Consider the following 18,553-nt stretch of genomic DNA (forward strand, 5'->3'; position numbering starts at 1 on the left):
ACTACCTGTAGTGAGAGCCTGTTGATTAGCTGTAGCAATAGAACCTGTACACGCGCCTGTCCTCTCTGCCCGTGAGCCCGTACCGTGACAGAAAGTACAATTTAAGTAACTACAATGGGAGTGAATAATAAAATAAATCTATCCTTATATCCTCATTGCTTCTAGTCCTGTCCTCCTTGACCTCCTATCTTGGCGGGAGGTTTGGGAGGACGTTGGCCTCCCTTCGTACAACGGCCTCCCGGAGGCCATGTCTTGGCGGGATGTTAAGTCACGTGATCCTCGCCCCGCGATGATCAACCTTCCCGTCAGGATCCCTAGTGGTTTCCCAACCCTTCATCGTCAGACCCAGGGAGAGGATCCTTTCTGCTGTTGCTTGTAACATCCTGCCCGATTTTCCGTAGCAGTGCATCAACAGCGTACTTCTACCGACACCTAACAGACTCTACACTCTAAGCAAAAAAACAGTACGCTATAGGCTTGTAGATCCCTCCTAGACCAAGTCACCGTAATACCCCCATTACTTCTTAGACTACTTCTTCACGTTTAGGTTCTAATAGAAGAAGTAAGAGAAGTGTAACTAACACTAGTAGTTACGAAGATAGTAGTTATACACTGTCTGTAGAGGTGGAAGAGGCAAAGATAGCTAGTAGTAGAAAATAGTAATAAAGCCAAACGCTTGCCCTCTATAGCTCTTACTCTAGTAACTCAAGTAAAATACTTGACTTAAGAAACTAAACATAATTTAGTAGTAAAAACAGGGTAGATAAATCAATATAGAAGTAACCTCTTTACTAATGATTATACTAGCATAGCTCTAACTAACGCACAATAGTAATAGGACATATGATGATTACGTTGTCTCGATTGAGTGCACTTCTAGCACTATTTTCAGGCAAGTGGCAGCGGAAGCTGCAGAATCCGGGTGTAGATTGGAGCACCAGGATTCTGTGTACAGCCAATCAGAGCTTGTCGCCAAGGCTGCCTCCCAGCCCATACTGTAACAATAAAGGCTTCAGAAGGTAAAAAGTAATACTTTACCCATAAGAGACACACACTCGCATCTTCAGGAGAGACGAAGAATACAATCACCTTTTTCACCATCCATTTACTGTCCTTGATAACCCATCACAATCTGACACCAAGGTACCATTATAGTTAATCAAGGGAGTTGAAGAGAAATGACTTATTTAAAAAGCGGAGAGGGATAGAATAGATATTCAATGATTACATAGAGCTATAGAGGGAGCAGAAGACTCTATCGTGTACTCGGTGACAAATATTGCAATTGTATCATTGTAGTCTAGATCTAGGCATCTAGAGTCTGAGCTAGGCACATTTCATAGTATAGCCCTTTTTTCGATAGAAGCTCTCTATGACTCCCTTTTTCCACAACTCTACCCTGAGAGAAAACATAAATCGTGTCCGCGTCTTTGATTGTGCTTAAACGATGCGCTACAGCTACGGTCGTTCGACCTCGTTTCGCCTGATCTAAAGCACCTTGTACTACACGTTCAGACTCCGTGTCTAACGCACTTGTTGCCTCATCCAAGAAAAGTAATCGGGGATTCCGAATAAGTGCTCTTGCTATCGCAATACGCTGACGCTGTCCGCCAGACATATGTGTGCCTTTGCGACCGCAGATTGTATCGAAGCCTTCCGGAAGCGACATTATAAAATCGTAGATATTAGATTGCCGTGCCGCCTCTTCTATTTGCGCATCTGTGACTTCCGATGCAACTGCTATTGCGATGTTTTCGCGTACTGAGCCTTGATATAATACAGGTTCTTGTTGGACCAAGGAAATACTGCGTCGGTATTTTCGCGGACAGAGTTCAGGAAGTGTACGGCGGTTGCAGAATATAACACCAGAGTTTGGGTCATAGAAACGCTCTAGAAGTGCTATCATGGTGCTTTTCCCGCATCCACTGGCACCAACGAATGCTATAAAGCTTCCAGATTGAATGGTAATGTCGATGCTTTCCAAAACTTTGGTGCGTGGCCTTGAGTCATATGAGAAAGACACTTGGTCTATCTTAACGGAAGGTGGACTTCCTTCATTGGCGTCATCGAAGGGAGGCTGCAATGGATCTTCTCGGATGGTAGGAACTTGTCTGCGCAGCCAGAAAATATAATTTACAGCAAGTACAGATTTCGTAAAACTTGTTGTATAAGAGAAGAACCCTGCAGCTGCTTCCCCAGAGAATACTACTGCAATAAAAACGGTAAAAAATTGTCGCGTAGTATACTGGTGATAGCTGATGAGTCTGCCTCCATACCTGGCTATGGTCAGCAGAGGCTTTACGAAGAAATTCTCAAATTTTACCAGAATCCAAGCGCCATTGCAAGGAATGAGATAGATTGCGTAAGCGAATACCAGAACATCCTCCAAAAGAGTGTCTCCATTGACTTTTTGGCAATACCTTGTAAGCGACTACGATATGTGTCAATTATGTGCTGTTCGATCGCAAGGCTAGATACTGTACGAATAGCAGAAACAGCCTCGGAAGCCAAGGCGGCACTTTTCGAGAAACGTTTACTAGTATCCTCTTCCAGTTTGAACTCGAGTCGGATTCTGAGATATCCAAAAAATAACATGGGTAGTAAAGCTAGTGGAATATGTCAGACCTGATTCTTGTTATGAGATATAAGCTCACCTCCAACCACAACCACTAGGGCTAACTTCCAACCAATCGCTAGGGCAAGAACACAACTCGACAAGACGTTAACCAAACTAATACATGCCAGCATTATATTGAAACCTAGCAATTCCAATAGACTAGTTGGATAGGTCGATAAATTAGAAGCAAGTTCGCCGGTAGTGTTGCTCTTTTTATCAAAAAAAGCAATATCCTGTTGCAAAATCCGATCGAAAATCTCGCGCCTGTACTTTCTGGAGACACTCTGCAATTTGTTATTCAATCAAGAAATTAAAGTACTTTTCTTTGAACTTGCCTGCGCGACGACATTGCTTCCCCAACCCACAACAGCGAAGACTGCGAGGTTACCTAAAGCGATAATAAAAAACATTAAAGAGAAAAGGTTACCGCGGCGGATAGCTTCTTCTGGAGGAAGCTGGAAACATTCTACAACCCGAGAAAAAACTACAGCCTGTGCTGGATAGGTCGCTCCTGATTTGTGTCAGTTACCTTTCTCCCTATGACTAGTGCAACTCACCCCCTGCTAATGTTGCAACGCCCAAAAGGACCAACCACTTCCAGACATGACCTTGTTCTCTGAAGATCAAGTAGATGCACTTCATCAGACTATAATCATTATCATCCGCTTTAAGGGGTTCGGTTGTCGTATATGCAGAAACTTGGGCTTGCGTACGCACAAGCGCATGTGCTTCAGATTTTTGAGTATTCCTAACCTCCGCTTTCTTGTTTTCGGCTTGGCTGAGATCTTGTGCTTTCGTAAAACGAGCTGTTTCGTTTGTTAGTAAAGAGAAGAGTGAACATCCAACTAGCGGCTTACCGTACACCCCTCGCCGACACAAAAGCTCATCATGAGTACCCTGCTCGACGATCGTTCCATCTGCGATCACCACTATGTTATCCGCATTGCGAATTGTGGAAAGTCTGTGCGCGATAATAATAGTAGTTCGGCCAGTCAAAACCCGGTCGAGCGCCTGTTGAACTATCTGCTCAGCTCTGGGGTCAAGTGCGCTAGTTGCTTCGTCAAGGAGTAAAACAGCTGGGTCAGAAACGATACTACGAGCAATAGCAAGTCTCTGCTTTTCACCTCCGGATAGCATTATTGCACTTTCTCCTAAATGAGTGTCATACCCTTCAGGTAGCCTTTGAATAAAATCCTCCGCATATGCATCTTGGCATGCTTTCTTAACTAATTTCCGTTGTTCGGTTTCTGGGAGTTTTGATTTCGGTGTGCCAGATAGTCCCATCACAACATTTTCGTAAACAGTACCAGAGAACAGTACAGGCTCCTGTTGCACCAGCCGAACATTTGTTCTCAGCCAGTTGAGATTAAGATCTCGTATGTCGACACCATCAAAAGTTATGAGCCCGCTTATCGGATCATACCAGCGCTCTAAAAGTTTGTTAATATTGATTGAGAACCAGATAAGATGTGCGTTGTTGGGTTGACAAACCTAAAAGGCCAACTACAGTTGATTTTCCTGAGCCACTTGCTCCAACGAGAGCAGTGACTCGACCAGCTGGAGCCACGACGTTGAACCTTTTGAGAACAGTAATTTCGGGTCTCATAGGATAGGCGAAAGATACATCTTGGAATTTAATCTCTCCTTTCGAAGAAAACGGACGTATTCCAGATTCATCCAAAGGGTCGATGGTAGATCGTCGGTCAAGAGTCTTGAATAATGCTTCAGCAGAGGTTGCAGCTTTTGTTATGGCAACAATCTGTGGTGCCAATGTTGTCATAGTAGCAGCAGCTACTATTACTGCAAAAATAACAGTGAAAACCTTACCTATCATCCGTCAGTCTAACAATCCTCACAAGCGTGCTAGATACCTACCACTCTGGCTGATTTCTCCATTTGCATACATTCGAATTCCCTGCCAAAAAGCAAGTCCATATCCAGCATAAATACAAAAAAACTCAAAAGAGAAAAGTATTGAGTAGTTTGGTGACTTCCTCATCCCTACTTCCATAGCATCTCCTAGAAGTGCGTCGTATTTCTGAGAAAAAAAAGAGCTAAGCCAATATGCATGGGTGGTGCTTATGCTTGAGAATACCTCCTCTGTCAGTAAAGCGGCCTTTGAGTGTATCAAATGAATTTTTGCCTCGTTTCGCCCTTCAATACCCATGCATATACCTACTACTAACAGAATTGCAGGAACAATACCCATGGTGATTAATGTTAGTTTCCATTCTACTACAAAAGCAACGATGAAGGCAGTGACAAAGGTAGACATCCCTTGGATAGTCAAAGTCAATTTCTCCGAGATGCCATTGTTCACATTATTGCTTTCCGTTGTAACCTGGGTGGTGACCGAAATGGCGGGGTCAGAGTCAAAGTAGGCAATGTTCTGGCGCAGGATATGCTTGACAAGATCGATGCGAAAGGCCTTGATCGTTCGTGTCGCGGCGATAGATATACACACCTTCAATTTTTTAGCACGTGGCAATATCCAAAATCTCAACAAACATACTGAATGAATGTAAAAAAGCCCAAACTTCGCTGCGAAAAGATAGATGAAGTACAAACTATGTCTGGAATTAACTTTGATAGATAGCCATAAGAGTTGAAAAACTGCATACGTGAATTTGTTGATTTGAGAGCGAAACTCCGCAGGAGGAATTGTCTCGCTTGCAAAAGCGGTCAATGTAGTAACAAATTTGCCGAATACTAGGTCCATTAAAGGAAGAAGGGTCCCAGCTGCGATGGCAGTAACAATGGCTATCACATTGAGAAACCAGCTGATTCGGTCGGCATATCTAAATACCCGCTATTTCAAATACATTAGATCTTCTATGAATGAACAAGATTTGGTCGGGCCATTTACAAAAAAACATCCTAAGCTTCCTTTGTTCTCATCGCGGTTTGTATTATGCCCCTCAAAGAGATCTTCGCTGATTTTGTCCCCGTGATTGTTGAATCGCATTGGGGATTGGAATGATTCCTTGCTTGCCGGTGAGATATCTTGTGACATCGCAAAGACCTTCAGTACTCTATGGGATGGATGATAGTGGGCTTAAGTTGGCGTAGAGTGAAGTGTGTAAACATTAGCTAAATACATCATCAGCTATTCTCCATTGAGATATAGTTATGTGTAGACATTCGACAGATTAAGAGTCCGTTCGGTAGAACTCCGTTCTCCGTTCTCCGTTCCTCTAGCCACATTTTGGCTCCGTTCAAAAAACGGAGATGGGAGCGGCGTCGTGTTCGGTAAAACGGAGATTTCGAGATCGTGAGCAGAGACTCCGTTTTTTTAGCGTTACCATACTAAATAAACCATGTTTAGTGCTTACCTGCCCCATATTATCACCATTTTAGGTGAAACGGAACTCCGTTCAAGAGTGGTAGCGTAGTTTACAAGCGAGCGCCGCACCCCATCAACTTCACGCACCTCTTTCATCTTAATGTACAATGGCTCAACGTAGCGCTAGTAAGCTGGATTCCAATGAATCAGACGTTCAAATTGCTATCTTCTCTATTAAATCTGTTCAAATATAGAGTAATCGCAGTGCTGCTGCTACCGTGCCCCACCACCTCGTGCACGCAACCACCTTGTGCACGCACGGCCTCGCAACCACCACAACTTCAACCCCTTATGTCTCCACCAATATGAGTAATATTAAGACTGCGCTTGCAGCTATTGAGTCTCTAGAGCCTGTGCAGCCCTTTACGTATACTAATACAGTGGGGTGACAAAAAAACGTAGTAAAAAAAGTTGTTATTTTTAAAAGGTTATTACTCAGCAGCTGGAGTAGCTATAGATGTAAGAGTTAGTGCATTTAACAGCCAAAAACTTCTAGTTTTTTCTGTGGGTGTCAAGTGATAGCTCACTATAGTTCCAGGAAGATCTATAATAACTTAAAGATTAAGAAAAATTTCGAAAATTTGGAACTTCTATAACTCTATAGTTCTTAGTATAAGCTAGTCTCTTTTTAGCTCTAGAGGCGTTTAAAATCTATTTTTTAGAATAGATATTAACTATTCAGCCTTAATTCTTAAGAGCCCTTTGAAGCGTCCTAGAAGAAATATCTAAACTGTTTTCTCTTATTAAACGCTTCTTTTACTTCTTAGGACTTCTAATACTATCTCTATTAATAGCTATTAGAGCTCTAATAGATATAATAGGCAGATTAAAATAACCGCGCGCGCAGCTACTCGCGCCGTCCACTTAACTAAAAGGTTAGTATAAGATAATAAGCTTATCTTATTGTTATAGTAGCTAGATATATATACTTAGAATTAGCGGGCCCCGCGTACTACGCTAATCGCTTACTTAGTATAGCTAAGTTATTAAGGGTATAGCCCATTACAGTAGATACCTTGGAAACCCTGCCCCTACTAGCTTTTTCTTAGTTAAAATATCTTATTTTCTTTTTTTTAATTCAGTATTTAGCGTTATAAATAGCATAGGGGCTTTTATTAAAGTATTTAACGTGGTTCACAAGCGAGCGCGCTACTTTGCACCAACGCGTCGACGTCGACACTATAACACGTTATGTCTTAACAACGCACCACTTAAACTTTATATACTAAAGTAGATCTTTAACTTACTCTTTCTAATTATTAATCTAAGCGTATTTAAAGTTAAAGACGTGCTGCCTCTACTTATAACGTCCCACGAAGAACACTTTAACGTAGACGCGCTAGAACACGCTTTTAACGCGACTGCGAAGCTAACTCTAAACGTTTTAATAAGCTAGAAGAGGAGGCTATAGTTAGACGTATTCTTAAAGAGTCTACGCGAGAATTTGCCTCTATAAAGGCTAACGTTCGCGTAATAGCTAATAAACTTTTATATAAGCGGGAGAGTAACCCTATTAGCAAGAACTAGGTCGATAACTTTATTAAGAGAACCCCTGAGCTCCGTACGCGCTGGAGCCGTTCCTACGATCACCAGCGAGCTATCTGTAAGAACCTAGTAGCTATCTAGCACTAGTTTAATCTAGTTAAGATAATAAAGCAGAAGTAGGGTATTATAGACGATAATATCTATAACTTTAATAAAACTAGCTTTATAATAGGTAAGATTTTATTATAGCTAGTTATTATAGTATCTAAAGAATATAGTAAAAAGAAGCGGATATAGCTAGACAACTAGGAGTGGGTTACTATAATCCAAGACGTAGGCGCGTTAGGTCGCTAGCTACTACCCTTCGTCGTCTTTACAGGCAAGGTGCTTATTAACGTCTAGTTTAAGAACCTACCTACTAATTAGGTTCTTAAAGTTAGTTCTAACGGCTAGATAAATAATTAGCTTACTCTTACGTGGTTAGAGCACTTTAATACCTATATAAAGAGGCATACTATAGATAGATATTAACTACTTATTATCAACGGCCATAAGAGCTACTACTCTATTAAATTTTAAGATCTTTATAAGAAGAAGAATATTTTTCTTCTCTATATACCTACACACTCGTCTTACCTATTACAGCCCCTTAACGTCGCCTACTTCTCGCCGTTAAAGCGTAAGTACGGCGACACTATTTTAGGCTTAGTACGCAACCGCACTAACTATATCAGCAAGAAGACCTTCCTGCCAGCCTTTAAGGCTGCTTTTGAGTAGTCTATTATAAAGGAGAATATCCAAGCTAGCTTTAGAGCAGCTAGTCTAGTTCTATACGATCTATAGGCTGTGCTATCGAAGCTTAATATAGTAGTATAGACGCTAAAATAATCACCATAACAGGTAGCTATCTAGGAGACTTAGACGCCGCACAATGCGCGCGAAGTTAAGGCTTAAAGTACTCTTATTTAATAGAAAGTAAGAAACCGCCCTAGGTCTTCTGCATGTTCTCTTAATAAAAAGGTTACTTAGTTAAGTAAAGGGGCTTAGTAAATAGTATATAAGATAGTGTTAATAATAGAGAAGATAAGCAGCCTTTAAGAGGCTTTAGACGTAGTAAATAAGTGAAAGAGCTATAAGCGGCAATACGTATAGATAGAAGAGACTCTTACTATTAGTAAAGTACAAGAAGTATTAGCCAAACAGGCGGGTAGTAGTCGTAGTAATAGGGAAAGTGCGTTAAAGAGGGTGCGAGGAGAGAGGCAGTGCAGGCGTTGTAAGGAGACTGGGCACAACGCGCGCACCTGCAAAGTAGAAATCGATAGTACTAGTAATAGCGATAGATCTAAGAAGTAATTTAGCTTATTACGATTTTTAATATACTATATTAAAAGGCTGTGATAATATTGCGACGTTAACGCGTTGGTGTAAAGTGGCGCGCTCGCTTAGGTGGCGCGCTCGCTTGTGAACCACGTTAATAATATTTACTAGTAGTACTTTTAACTCTAGTAACCTATTAAGTTACGATTCGAAATTTAATAATTTTGCGTATATAAGAGAATAATTTAGTTCTAAGTTTCTAAGAGAGAAAAGATATTAATATATACTATAATATTACTAATCGCTGAGTAATCTAGAGTTTATATAAGTAGTACCTAAAAATGACTATTGTTTATTCTACATATTTAACATATAAATTATTATAATTAAGATACTTCTATAATCACCTAGTAGGTGTATTACTAATATATTTAAACTTATATTGAAAAAGTTGAAATTTGCAGCGCGAAATTTAGCGCTAAAGTTAGAAGATTTTTTACTCTAGGTTTAAGAGGATATTCAGGCTTTCTAGTGCTAACTAAGCACTTATATAAGACCGCCATCCTAAACCCCAAGAGATTTTCTATGCAACGATATATTTATTATTTATTTAGCGCTAATACTCATTAATGTTGAAATAAGGAGGGTGCTACTTGTTCTATAGCTAGCTCAGAGGTAGAGTCGTCTACTTGTCTAGCGATAGACTCAGAGGTAGCGAATCGATAGGTTCTAGGATGAAAAGAGAGAAATAATGCTAGGGGAGAGAGATAAGGATTGGATTGATCTGATCTAGTAGTCTGATCTGTTCTTGTAATCTGCTCTGCTTTCTATCTAGTATTCTTATCACTAGTATTTATACTAGTAGCGATAGATTACGTTGTATACACGTAATCTTTATTTATCTCTTACGCTACTAATACACTCGTGATACACTAGTAGTATGATGGTATAGATCGCTAGGGTATAGCGATCTAGTCGATTGATAGATCGATCTTATCAGAGATTAGCTGAGTAGCTTATATCTCTAACAATTAAGCAATGGATGTTTAAAAAATACAACTTTTTGGAGTTCTCTTTTTTTATCACCCCACTGTACATATCTTAACTCACTAACGTATCTGTATAGCGAGTGGCTCAGTATAGCGAGTGGCTCACGGTGCTAAGACTACACTAAAATCACGACTATTACATGACTATTACAATATAATAATAATAGTAAAGAGAAATCGTAATAAGCTATTTTACTTAAAATTATCTTTTATATCTTACTTATATATACGCGAGTTATGTCTTATCTTACTACAGCGTTTATAGTGCCTTTACGACGGCTCGCTTACCTTAACGCGCACTCTCTTCTTTACCTTCTTCCTATCACTACGCGCCCTAAACTCTCTTAGAGTTACTAATCACTCTCTCTCTTCTATAGTTAGGGTCTCTCCCTTCTATACTTACTTTCTTTTATATAATCTTCGTTATATAGCGGCTTAATTAGCTGCCTTAAGCTTAGAGACGTGTTTTTACGCTAACACTAGCTTCTGCGTAATAATCGCAGCGCCTTTAGCTAGCTTTTTAAAAGTAACTACTATACTTAATAGTAAGCTATCTATATACCTCTAAATTCTCTACTTTACTAGCGTTAATTGCGACCCTAATTCTAGGGTATTACTTAGAGTTTACAACAGCTAGAGTAGATCTTCTATAGTAGGTAGTAAGAGCGTGCGTAGCTTAGTATTAAGCTTTAATATCACTACCTCTAGGTCGTGTAGAACTAAGCTAGCGCCTTAAAAGCCTCCTATAATATTATCCTTTATAATAGTCTTATAATAGGCTAGCTAAAAGGCTAGTAGAAACTCTATCTTAGTAATATAGTTAATTCTATTACGTATTATTGTTACACGGGGTATGGGTCTATACTTCTCTATCCTGGTCCGCACTAAGGCAGGTGAGTATTACGTTAGTGTTCCGTGAGGCTTGTCTGGCGATGCAGTGGAGTTGGCGTGCTTAAGGAGGGTTTGACAAGACTAATCTATTTGATAGACTAATTTGTGACAATCTTGTTAAGTAAAGATACTAGTAAGAAAGTACAATTTAAGTTGACTATAACGAGAGTAATAATGAAATCCATCCATCCTTATATCCTCATTGCTTCCGGTCCTGTCCTCCCGACATCCCATCTTGGCGGGAGGTTTGGGAGGACGTTGGCTTCCCTTTATGCAATGGCCTCCCGGAGGCCATGCCTTGGCGGGATGCCAAGTCACGTGATCGACGCCCCGCGTTGATCATTACCTTCTGACGTGGACGTCCCTAGGCCTTCAGCCATCTCGTCATTTGTCAAGGAGAGAATCCTTCTTGTTACTTGTAACAATTATATCCTTAGCTTAGCGCCTATACGCCCTCTTTAAAGGCGAAAAACAGCCTATATTAAGTGGCTATAGTAGGTGGGATAAGTGTGGGGGCATATAGAGAGTAATAATCTTTACCTCTATATAGTATTACTAGAACTTAATAGAGTTATAGCTCTTATAATCATTAAGAATAAGTAGACGATAGACTCTAATAGTGCGCTCTTTTATATACTTATTAAAGTGCTCTAGCCACTTTATACTAAGCTTATTCGTTATTTAGCTATTCTTAGAGACTCTAATAACCTAATCCTTAGGTAGGCTTTCTTCCTTATACTAGATAGAGAGGTAGTGCTTACCTTAAAAGATAATAAAGAGTAGAATTGCCTAGCTAGCTGCGCTAACATAAACCACGCTAGTAACCTACTCTTTATTGCCCTACTATAAAGATTTCGGCTTTAATTGACGCTTAGAGGCTATAACTACTACTAACGCGTTATATATGCCTATTATAAAGCCCGTCTTATTAAAATTATATATATTATTATCTTAGATACTATACTTAGCTTTAGTATTCTATGCTAGGCGGAACTAGCCCTATATAAGCTTAGGATCTTTATAGAGGGCTCTCCTATAATTATACTTTTAATTAAACTTTATTTTAAGCTCTAGCTAACGCTTTATAAATACTCTAGGCTAGTTTAGGCTAATAGGGTCGTAGTAGTGGGCAGCTAGCAAAGAATTAGCTAGATCTTTAATAGCAGGAAGGTACAGTGGATATCCTCGCGCGTTAAGGTCTAGTATATAGTTAACAATTATCTCCTCTTCTATTATAAGCAGCTTTATTAAGTTAGGCGAGTAATCTTGTCGAGAGGGCTTCTCTGCGCGTTGATTGCTAATTAATCTTTAAGGTACGTAATAGAGAGCTGTAGTACGCCGTTAAGTTAATATCGCGTCTTTTTTAATTACTTTAAGTGCAAGTTGTAATCGGGCTTCTTTAACAGCTAGAGTATCACTTAGTTGTTAAGACATCGCGTGCAATAGTCATGTAATGGGGGAAGTTGATGGGGTCTTGGCACCGTGAGCCACTCGCTATACTGAGCCACTCGCTATACAGATACGTTATAATAAAGTCTTACTTATCATAAATCTAGTGTTATTAAAGTTAAAGATGTCTTTATTTATGTATAATACTCTACTTTGCCTTTATATTCTATACTAACTCAAACTTGCTGTAAATGAACGCTAGGTTTTTATAGAGAGGTTGCTAGTAATTATATAGATAGCTCTAGCGCGCACGTAGCTTAGAATTGCGCTAGATTAGCCTATTAACCTAGTTCTAACTGTTGGAATAAGGAGGGTACTACTTGTTCTATAGCTAGCTCAGAGGTAGAGTCGTCTACTTGTCTAGCGATAGACTCAGAGGTAGCGAATCGATAGGTTCTAGGGTGAAAAGAAATGAATGCTAGGGAAGAGAGATTGAAGAATGAGATTGATCCGATCTTGTCTTATTATCTGCTCTGTGTAATCCACTCTTATAATCTGCTCTCTATCTAGTATTCCTATTACTAGTATTTATACTAGCTAGTAGCTATGGATTACATTATATACACGTAATCTTTATTTATCTCTTACGCTACTAATACGCTCGTGATACACTAGTAGTATGATAGTATAGATCGCTAGGGTATAGCGATCTAATTGATAGATCGATCTTATTAGAGAGTAGCTGAGTAGCTTAGATCTCTAACACTAACTAACCTTCTCCCCGCTACGCTCTTACAGGAGTCTATTAGCTATATCTCGTACGTAGTCTCTTCTATTAAGTAGTTCTTACTTAGCCTTAACATTATTATATGCTAAGCAATAACCTTCTCTTCTAGTTTTATTAGGCGTTTATAGTTAGACTCGCAATTACGTTAGGAGTGCTTCCCATTGCGTTATCAACGTATTGTTGTTTATAGTAGTTTGTATACTTTTTTAGCGCATTAAATACTTTTAATTTAATTTCTACTAAGCTTAGAGACTACTAGATAAATTTTAGCTTTAGTATAGCTTCTACGAGGTTGTGGTTGTTGAGACAACACGCGTTATTGTTAGGACGTTGTTTTGGTGGGGAGACTGCGCCGCTCGGTGAGGTGCGCCGCTAGATGTTGAAACACGTTAATAATAATAATAATAGTTAATATTGTGAGAAAAAGAGCATAATTTAGGTGGTTGACAGAATCCGGGTGCTGACTAGAGCACCCGGATTCTGTGATCAGTCAGCGCGCACGATCCACCGCGATCTAACTCAGGGAATCAGGGCAGATCAGAACAGGACACGAACACACAGACAAGAATCAATCAATAATCGCAGTTATTTATCACAGTTTGATTCCGTCTTCGATAACTTATCACAATCTGAAAAATATAAGTACATCCTGGTTCGTTACGGGGATCCTAATTGAAGTATCCGAGAGACTATATACCTAACTCAGGAGCTTGGCAATGACAGGCTTTTCGCTACAGAGGTTTCATACGAAGGGATGGTAATCGGCACAGACCGTACTAAAATAGATAGCTTTTTGTCACATCGCTGCGACAATTGATGGCAAGCCTGACATATCATGAAATAGGCCTGAGAAAAGATCCGAGATTAACCCATTGAACCGGCGTTCAACCTTAATGAAGTATTAACGTGGTATACTTGGTAAGCATTATGTGGTGCCGGCAAGACCCACGTCACTCAAGCTTACAGGGTATAGCCACGCCCAACGATATGCCTAGCGCATGAACTATTTTCTTACCACAGAAGCGGTAAAGGTTGCGAAGTTCCGGGACTAATTTCGGTAAAACTATATCTTTTACTCCAGGGGTAACATTGGACATGTGAATACTTGTTAGGGATCGGCTGTACAAACTGGGTAGCCGACTTCAGTACCTACGGAACATGGATGGAAACCTAGTACCAAGGTATCGAACAAATGTAATTTATAATCTCGAAAGCATATATAAACTCAGGGCTTGTATACAACCAAATATCCTTATATGTAGGCTTGAATTGTATCTTTATAAATCCAGCACTCATGTTTCACTCATTACCTGCCGTCCCCAAGGGCATTCCCAATGGTCACACAAAACTCCAAGAAGTGACATCAGAGACATCAATGGACGATATATTCAAGTATTTGAAGGATGACGGAGGTGTCATTATCAAAGGCATACTGCGGCCTACACAAGTCGATCAGCTTCATACTGAGCTTAGACCACTATTGGAAAAATTCCAACGGGGCTCGACTAGCGATATCGAGCCATTGCAAGCTTTCCATGGAAAGGTCACTAAACGTGCAGGTGGCCTTACGAATATCAGTGCTGTCTTTCGAGACCACCTATTGGACAACGACTTTATACACGCTATCGCTGCGCGCGGTTTCGGTCAAGGCGGGCGGCCTGGAGTAGATGCGTATTGGATTAGCAGTGCCAACACTATCAACGTCGGCCCCGGTCAAGTTGCACAAGTCCTCCATCGCGATTTGGGCAACTACCCACCCTACTATCTGCTTGGACCCGAAGGCCCTGAATCACAACTGACCTTTCTCATCGCGACTACCGATTTCACTGACGCTAATGGTGCTACTCGAATCATTCCTGGAAGTAACAACTGGTCCTTTGATTTGGAATGGGAAACTTCTCAATCTATTCCAAGTGAGATGGAAGCAGGTGACTGCCTTCTCTTTGGAGGCAAAGTAATTCATGGAACAGGTGCTAACACAACTGACGCTGAGCGCAGTTGTGTAGCATTCACATTTTGCGCGAACTACCTAACGCCAGAGGAAGCGCACCCGCATATTGTAGATCGCAATATTGTAGGGAAGCTTTCGAAGCGTGCCCAGCGCAGTCTGGGCTTCCGGTCTCAGTATCCGCCAAACTCTCCTGGTCTGTGGATGGAGGGTTACAATGAAATAGGATTACGTCTTGGCCTTGGTCCCTAGAGGCCAGATACTTTTACGAATGGTGTTGATTTTAAATATCTATCGTATAAGTAACTTGTGATTAAGATTAAAGAGCAAGAACAGTTGTTTTACTTAGTAGAGGACTATGTTTCACATAGCACATCAACGAACAGTTCTCAAATATGATTGTGTTTTACGCCTTTGTGCAAGATGGTATCTGGAAAGAAATGATCGTCTATATTTTGTGTTTGTACTATCTGCTATCTTCATCTATTTACATATAACTATCGTATAACTAGCTATTTCATTTTATTGTAAAAAGAGTGCATCAGTGTTACACGGGGTTGGGCTATACTTCTCTAGTTTCGGTCCGGGTTAGGGCGAGATAGCTGTGAGCGGTAGGCCGTGCGGTTGCCTAGTGTCAGGTGGGAAAGAGTTATAAGATTCAACCAAAAGGATAACCAGTTTCTATTAGTATAGAAACAACTAAGTAACAATCTTGTTAAGTAAAGCGACTTGTAAGAAGTACAATTTGAGTTGACCACAACGAGAGTACATAATGAAATTTATCCATCCTTGTATCCTCATTGCTTCAGGTCCTGCCATCAATAATGGCAGAGCCTTGGTATGATAGTAATCACGTGATCAGCGCCCCACGGTGATCATCACCTTCTGACGTGGACGCCCGTTGGCCTTCAGCCATCCTGTCCTCCGTCAAGGAGAGAATCCTTCTTGTTACTTGTAACAACTTAGTGGAAATGACTTGATCCTAGTAAGTAATTTGGCTGTAATGTCGAGTACATCCAGACTAATCGTGACACCGTATCTCGTGATCGCTCGCAGCGGTATTTGACGTTTTTCCATGATGATCCTAAGTCACAAATATATAGAAAAACGAGTAGTTTTTCCTCCACCGTCGCATGCCCATCTCGAAGGGCTATCTCGTGCAATCGACTAGCTAATGACTTAAAAACTAGCCAGCGTAGTCGTGCCTTAGTAAATAACTGCGTATCGTCACTTAAGCAATTAGCGAGCTAGCGCGCGCTGTGGTGGTCTCGTATACCTAATGGCGGTAGGCTAGGACATATTAATAACTGAGGTGGTAGCTACTGTGTTACAAGTAACAGCAGGAAGGATCCTCTCCCTAGGTATGACGATGAATGGTTGGGAAACTACTAGGGATCCTAACGGGTAGAATGATCATCGCGGGGCGAAGATTACGTGATTAGTATCTCGCTAAGATGTCAGATTTGATGGGTCTTCAATCATGGGGTCAAGAAAGCAGGTGTTCATTGTTGCTATCTCCTGAGGTGTCGCCCTTTTGTGGCTTTTTCTTTTCTTTTGCTTCCTTGGCCTTATGCATGGGCCTCAACTAAAGCCTTATTTCTAACAAACCCCCTCAGCTTTGAACCGCTTCGAAGCTGGCGTATTATCTTCGTCCGCCTTAACAGCTTCTTCAATACAGCTTTCCATTTCATTCACCTGAAGTGTCCTGGGTGATACCTGGCGTCTCTCAACAAGTCCTAATTGGTTAAGAAAGTTTTCCCATTTATTCGCTGGCAGGGCCTTTGTTAGTCCATCGGCGAGCATATAATCTGTTAGAACATGCTTCACTATAATCTTACCGCGGGAGACTTCTTATTAGAGCCAGTGGTTGTGAATGTCCACATACCGGAGTTAAGTATATAATTTTGCGATATCCTCTTTAATAAGTCGTATAGTTTGTTTATTGTCGCAGGTAATTGTTATAGGTGCTTCTGGTAGGGAAACATGCAACTCCTTTAACAATCTAGTGAGAAACATAGCTTCCTTGGCTGTTTGCGACAGCGATAGCAGTTCGGCTTTAGTTATTAACATGATGACCGTATCCTACTTAATTAATCGCCACGCGACCAGTCCTCCGAAGAACTTAATCACATACCCTTATGAGCTTTTTCGATCTGCGGTATTGTCCGCGAAGGACGCGTCGCTAGCAACCTCTAGTCCCTCTCTGTGCCCTAGTTAAAGTGCTCTTGTCTTAGTGCCGTTCAGATAGAGTATTACTCGATCTACCGCCTTTTAATGCTCCGTACTAGAGTTGACTAGAAATTTGGCTAATCGTGAGGTTGCAAATACTACATCTAGTCTTGTTGTTACTACCGCAAAAAGTAGCAATCTAATCTTCCGTTAATATCAGTTAGTCTCTGCAGGGGTCGCTAGGTTAGAGCTTAGTAGTAGCTCTAGATTAGCTATTGGAGGGTTATGTCGAACATTAAATTATTTAGCTAGAGAGCCAACCTTTTTAATATACGCCGTCTAGGAAAGCTAAATAACTCTTTGTCTTCGATCTAGCACGATCTCAACCCCCAGGAACTATTATAGGTTGTCGCCGCCCATTAAGGTGCATTTCCCACTTAGTGACTCTACGATTCTAGATGTAGTTGTGGTATTGTTCTTAGGGTATACGAGTATAATGTCGTTAACGTAAAAGAAGATAATAACACTGTCCTTAATTGTGCAGCATGGCTTGTGTGGAACTAGGCTAAAGCCGAGGTGCGTAAGCGTTATCGTGAACTCTTTCTACTATAGTAATGGAGATATCCGTAATCCGTAGAGGGCCTTCTTAACCTTAAGTATAGTACCTAGCTTTTAGTAGCCTTTTAGCATTCTTATATGGATTTCCTAGTCTATAGTAGTATGTACGAATACATTTATAACGTCGTACTATTTTAGCTCTAGATTATTCTTAGCTGCGATTGCCATTAGAGTCTGAAATGAGTGGCTTACTAATGTTGCTATATAGGCATCTTATAAGGTGATGTTTTCCTATTAGTCCTCTTGAACTACTAAGCGTGCCTTGCATTTAAGTAAACGGTGATTTTGATCTAGTTTATAAGTGTATGCCCACATATAGTCTAGGATCTAGTGTCCTGCTTATTTAACTAGTGACGAGGGACCTTCTAACCATGACTGCATTCGCTTGTGGCCCTTAAGGTAGTCCCGCTCTACTTCCTTAAACATTTCGTAGAGAGGGTGAGTTTTTAGATCTAAGTATGCCGTTGGTGGGGGAGGCAGTTGGCTTTAATGTGGCCGTGCCTGTAACGGCGCAGGCAAGACTACTCGGATCAGTATCGGCGGTAGTGTCACTCAGAGGCATATGGGAGTGCGTGGGACATCAAACGAGCCTTGATTCGAATAGACACCTATAGGCCTTGTACGAAAGGATATCAAAAGTCTACAGAGCTAGCTACAGGGAGTGTCTCCTTATATACTTATCTTAGTCGGATCCGAATCGGATCCGACCTCACAACGAGTGGTTGATGAAGAGGGCGGCGAGTACTACCTCCGATCCGGCTCTGGGATTGGTCCGATACATGGCGAAGTTGTAACATCGTTACACTACCCCCCTCTTAGTAGACAGCTAGTCCCATAGCTGTGAGACTGTTCTTATGCCTCTCTATTGCAGTTCCTCCACGCCAGCGCGAGAGACTGTTTCGGGTGACTTTCGGCTTGTTCTATACCCACTTTTCTTTTC

General features: G+C 40.9%; 4 protein-coding genes across 4 annotated transcripts; 3 read left to right on the plus strand and 1 right to left on the minus strand.

The window, feature by feature from the left end:
- Positions 1 to 1,259: 1,259 nt before the first annotated feature.
- Positions 1,260 to 5,687, minus strand: COCSADRAFT_346383 (uncharacterized protein). Its single transcript, XM_007706047.1, has 11 exons — positions 5,484 to 5,687; positions 5,239 to 5,426; positions 5,130 to 5,184; positions 4,493 to 5,081; positions 4,109 to 4,444; positions 3,475 to 4,047; positions 3,175 to 3,423; positions 2,953 to 3,128; positions 2,655 to 2,901; positions 2,324 to 2,606; positions 1,260 to 2,276 (listed from the first exon to the last, which is right to left on the minus strand). Exons 1-11 carry the CDS (start codon positions 5,628 to 5,630, stop codon positions 1,307 to 1,309), a joined length of 3,813 nt encoding a protein of 1,270 aa, XP_007704237.1. The 5' UTR covers positions 5,631 to 5,687; the 3' UTR covers positions 1,260 to 1,306.
- A 2,349-nt stretch (positions 5,688 to 8,036) lies between these two features.
- On the plus strand, positions 8,037 to 8,222 carry COCSADRAFT_100404 (uncharacterized protein; the record flags this gene model as incomplete). The annotated part of the gene is made up of 1 exon (XM_007706048.1): positions 8,037 to 8,222. A coding segment is annotated over one exon (186 nt), but the record flags the coding sequence as incomplete, so codon positions are not given.
- A 375-nt stretch (positions 8,223 to 8,597) lies between these two features.
- COCSADRAFT_100458 (uncharacterized protein) lies at positions 8,598 to 8,798 on the plus strand (the record flags this gene model as incomplete). The annotated part of the gene is made up of 1 exon (XM_007706049.1): positions 8,598 to 8,798. A coding segment is annotated over one exon (201 nt), but the record flags the coding sequence as incomplete, so codon positions are not given.
- Positions 8,799 to 14,144: 5,346 nt separating this feature from the next.
- COCSADRAFT_40418 (uncharacterized protein) lies at positions 14,145 to 15,083 on the plus strand. Its single transcript, XM_007705888.1, has one exon. It carries the CDS (start codon positions 14,173 to 14,175, stop codon positions 15,076 to 15,078), a length of 906 nt encoding a protein of 301 aa, XP_007704078.1. The 5' UTR covers positions 14,145 to 14,172; the 3' UTR covers positions 15,079 to 15,083.
- The last annotated feature ends 3,470 nt before the right edge of the window (positions 15,084 to 18,553 follow it).

The sequence above is a fragment of the Bipolaris sorokiniana genome, assembly GCF_000338995.1.
Source record: "Bipolaris sorokiniana ND90Pr unplaced genomic scaffold COCSAscaffold_15, whole genome shotgun sequence".
Lineage (NCBI taxonomy): Eukaryota > Fungi > Ascomycota > Dothideomycetes > Pleosporales > Pleosporaceae > Bipolaris > Bipolaris sorokiniana.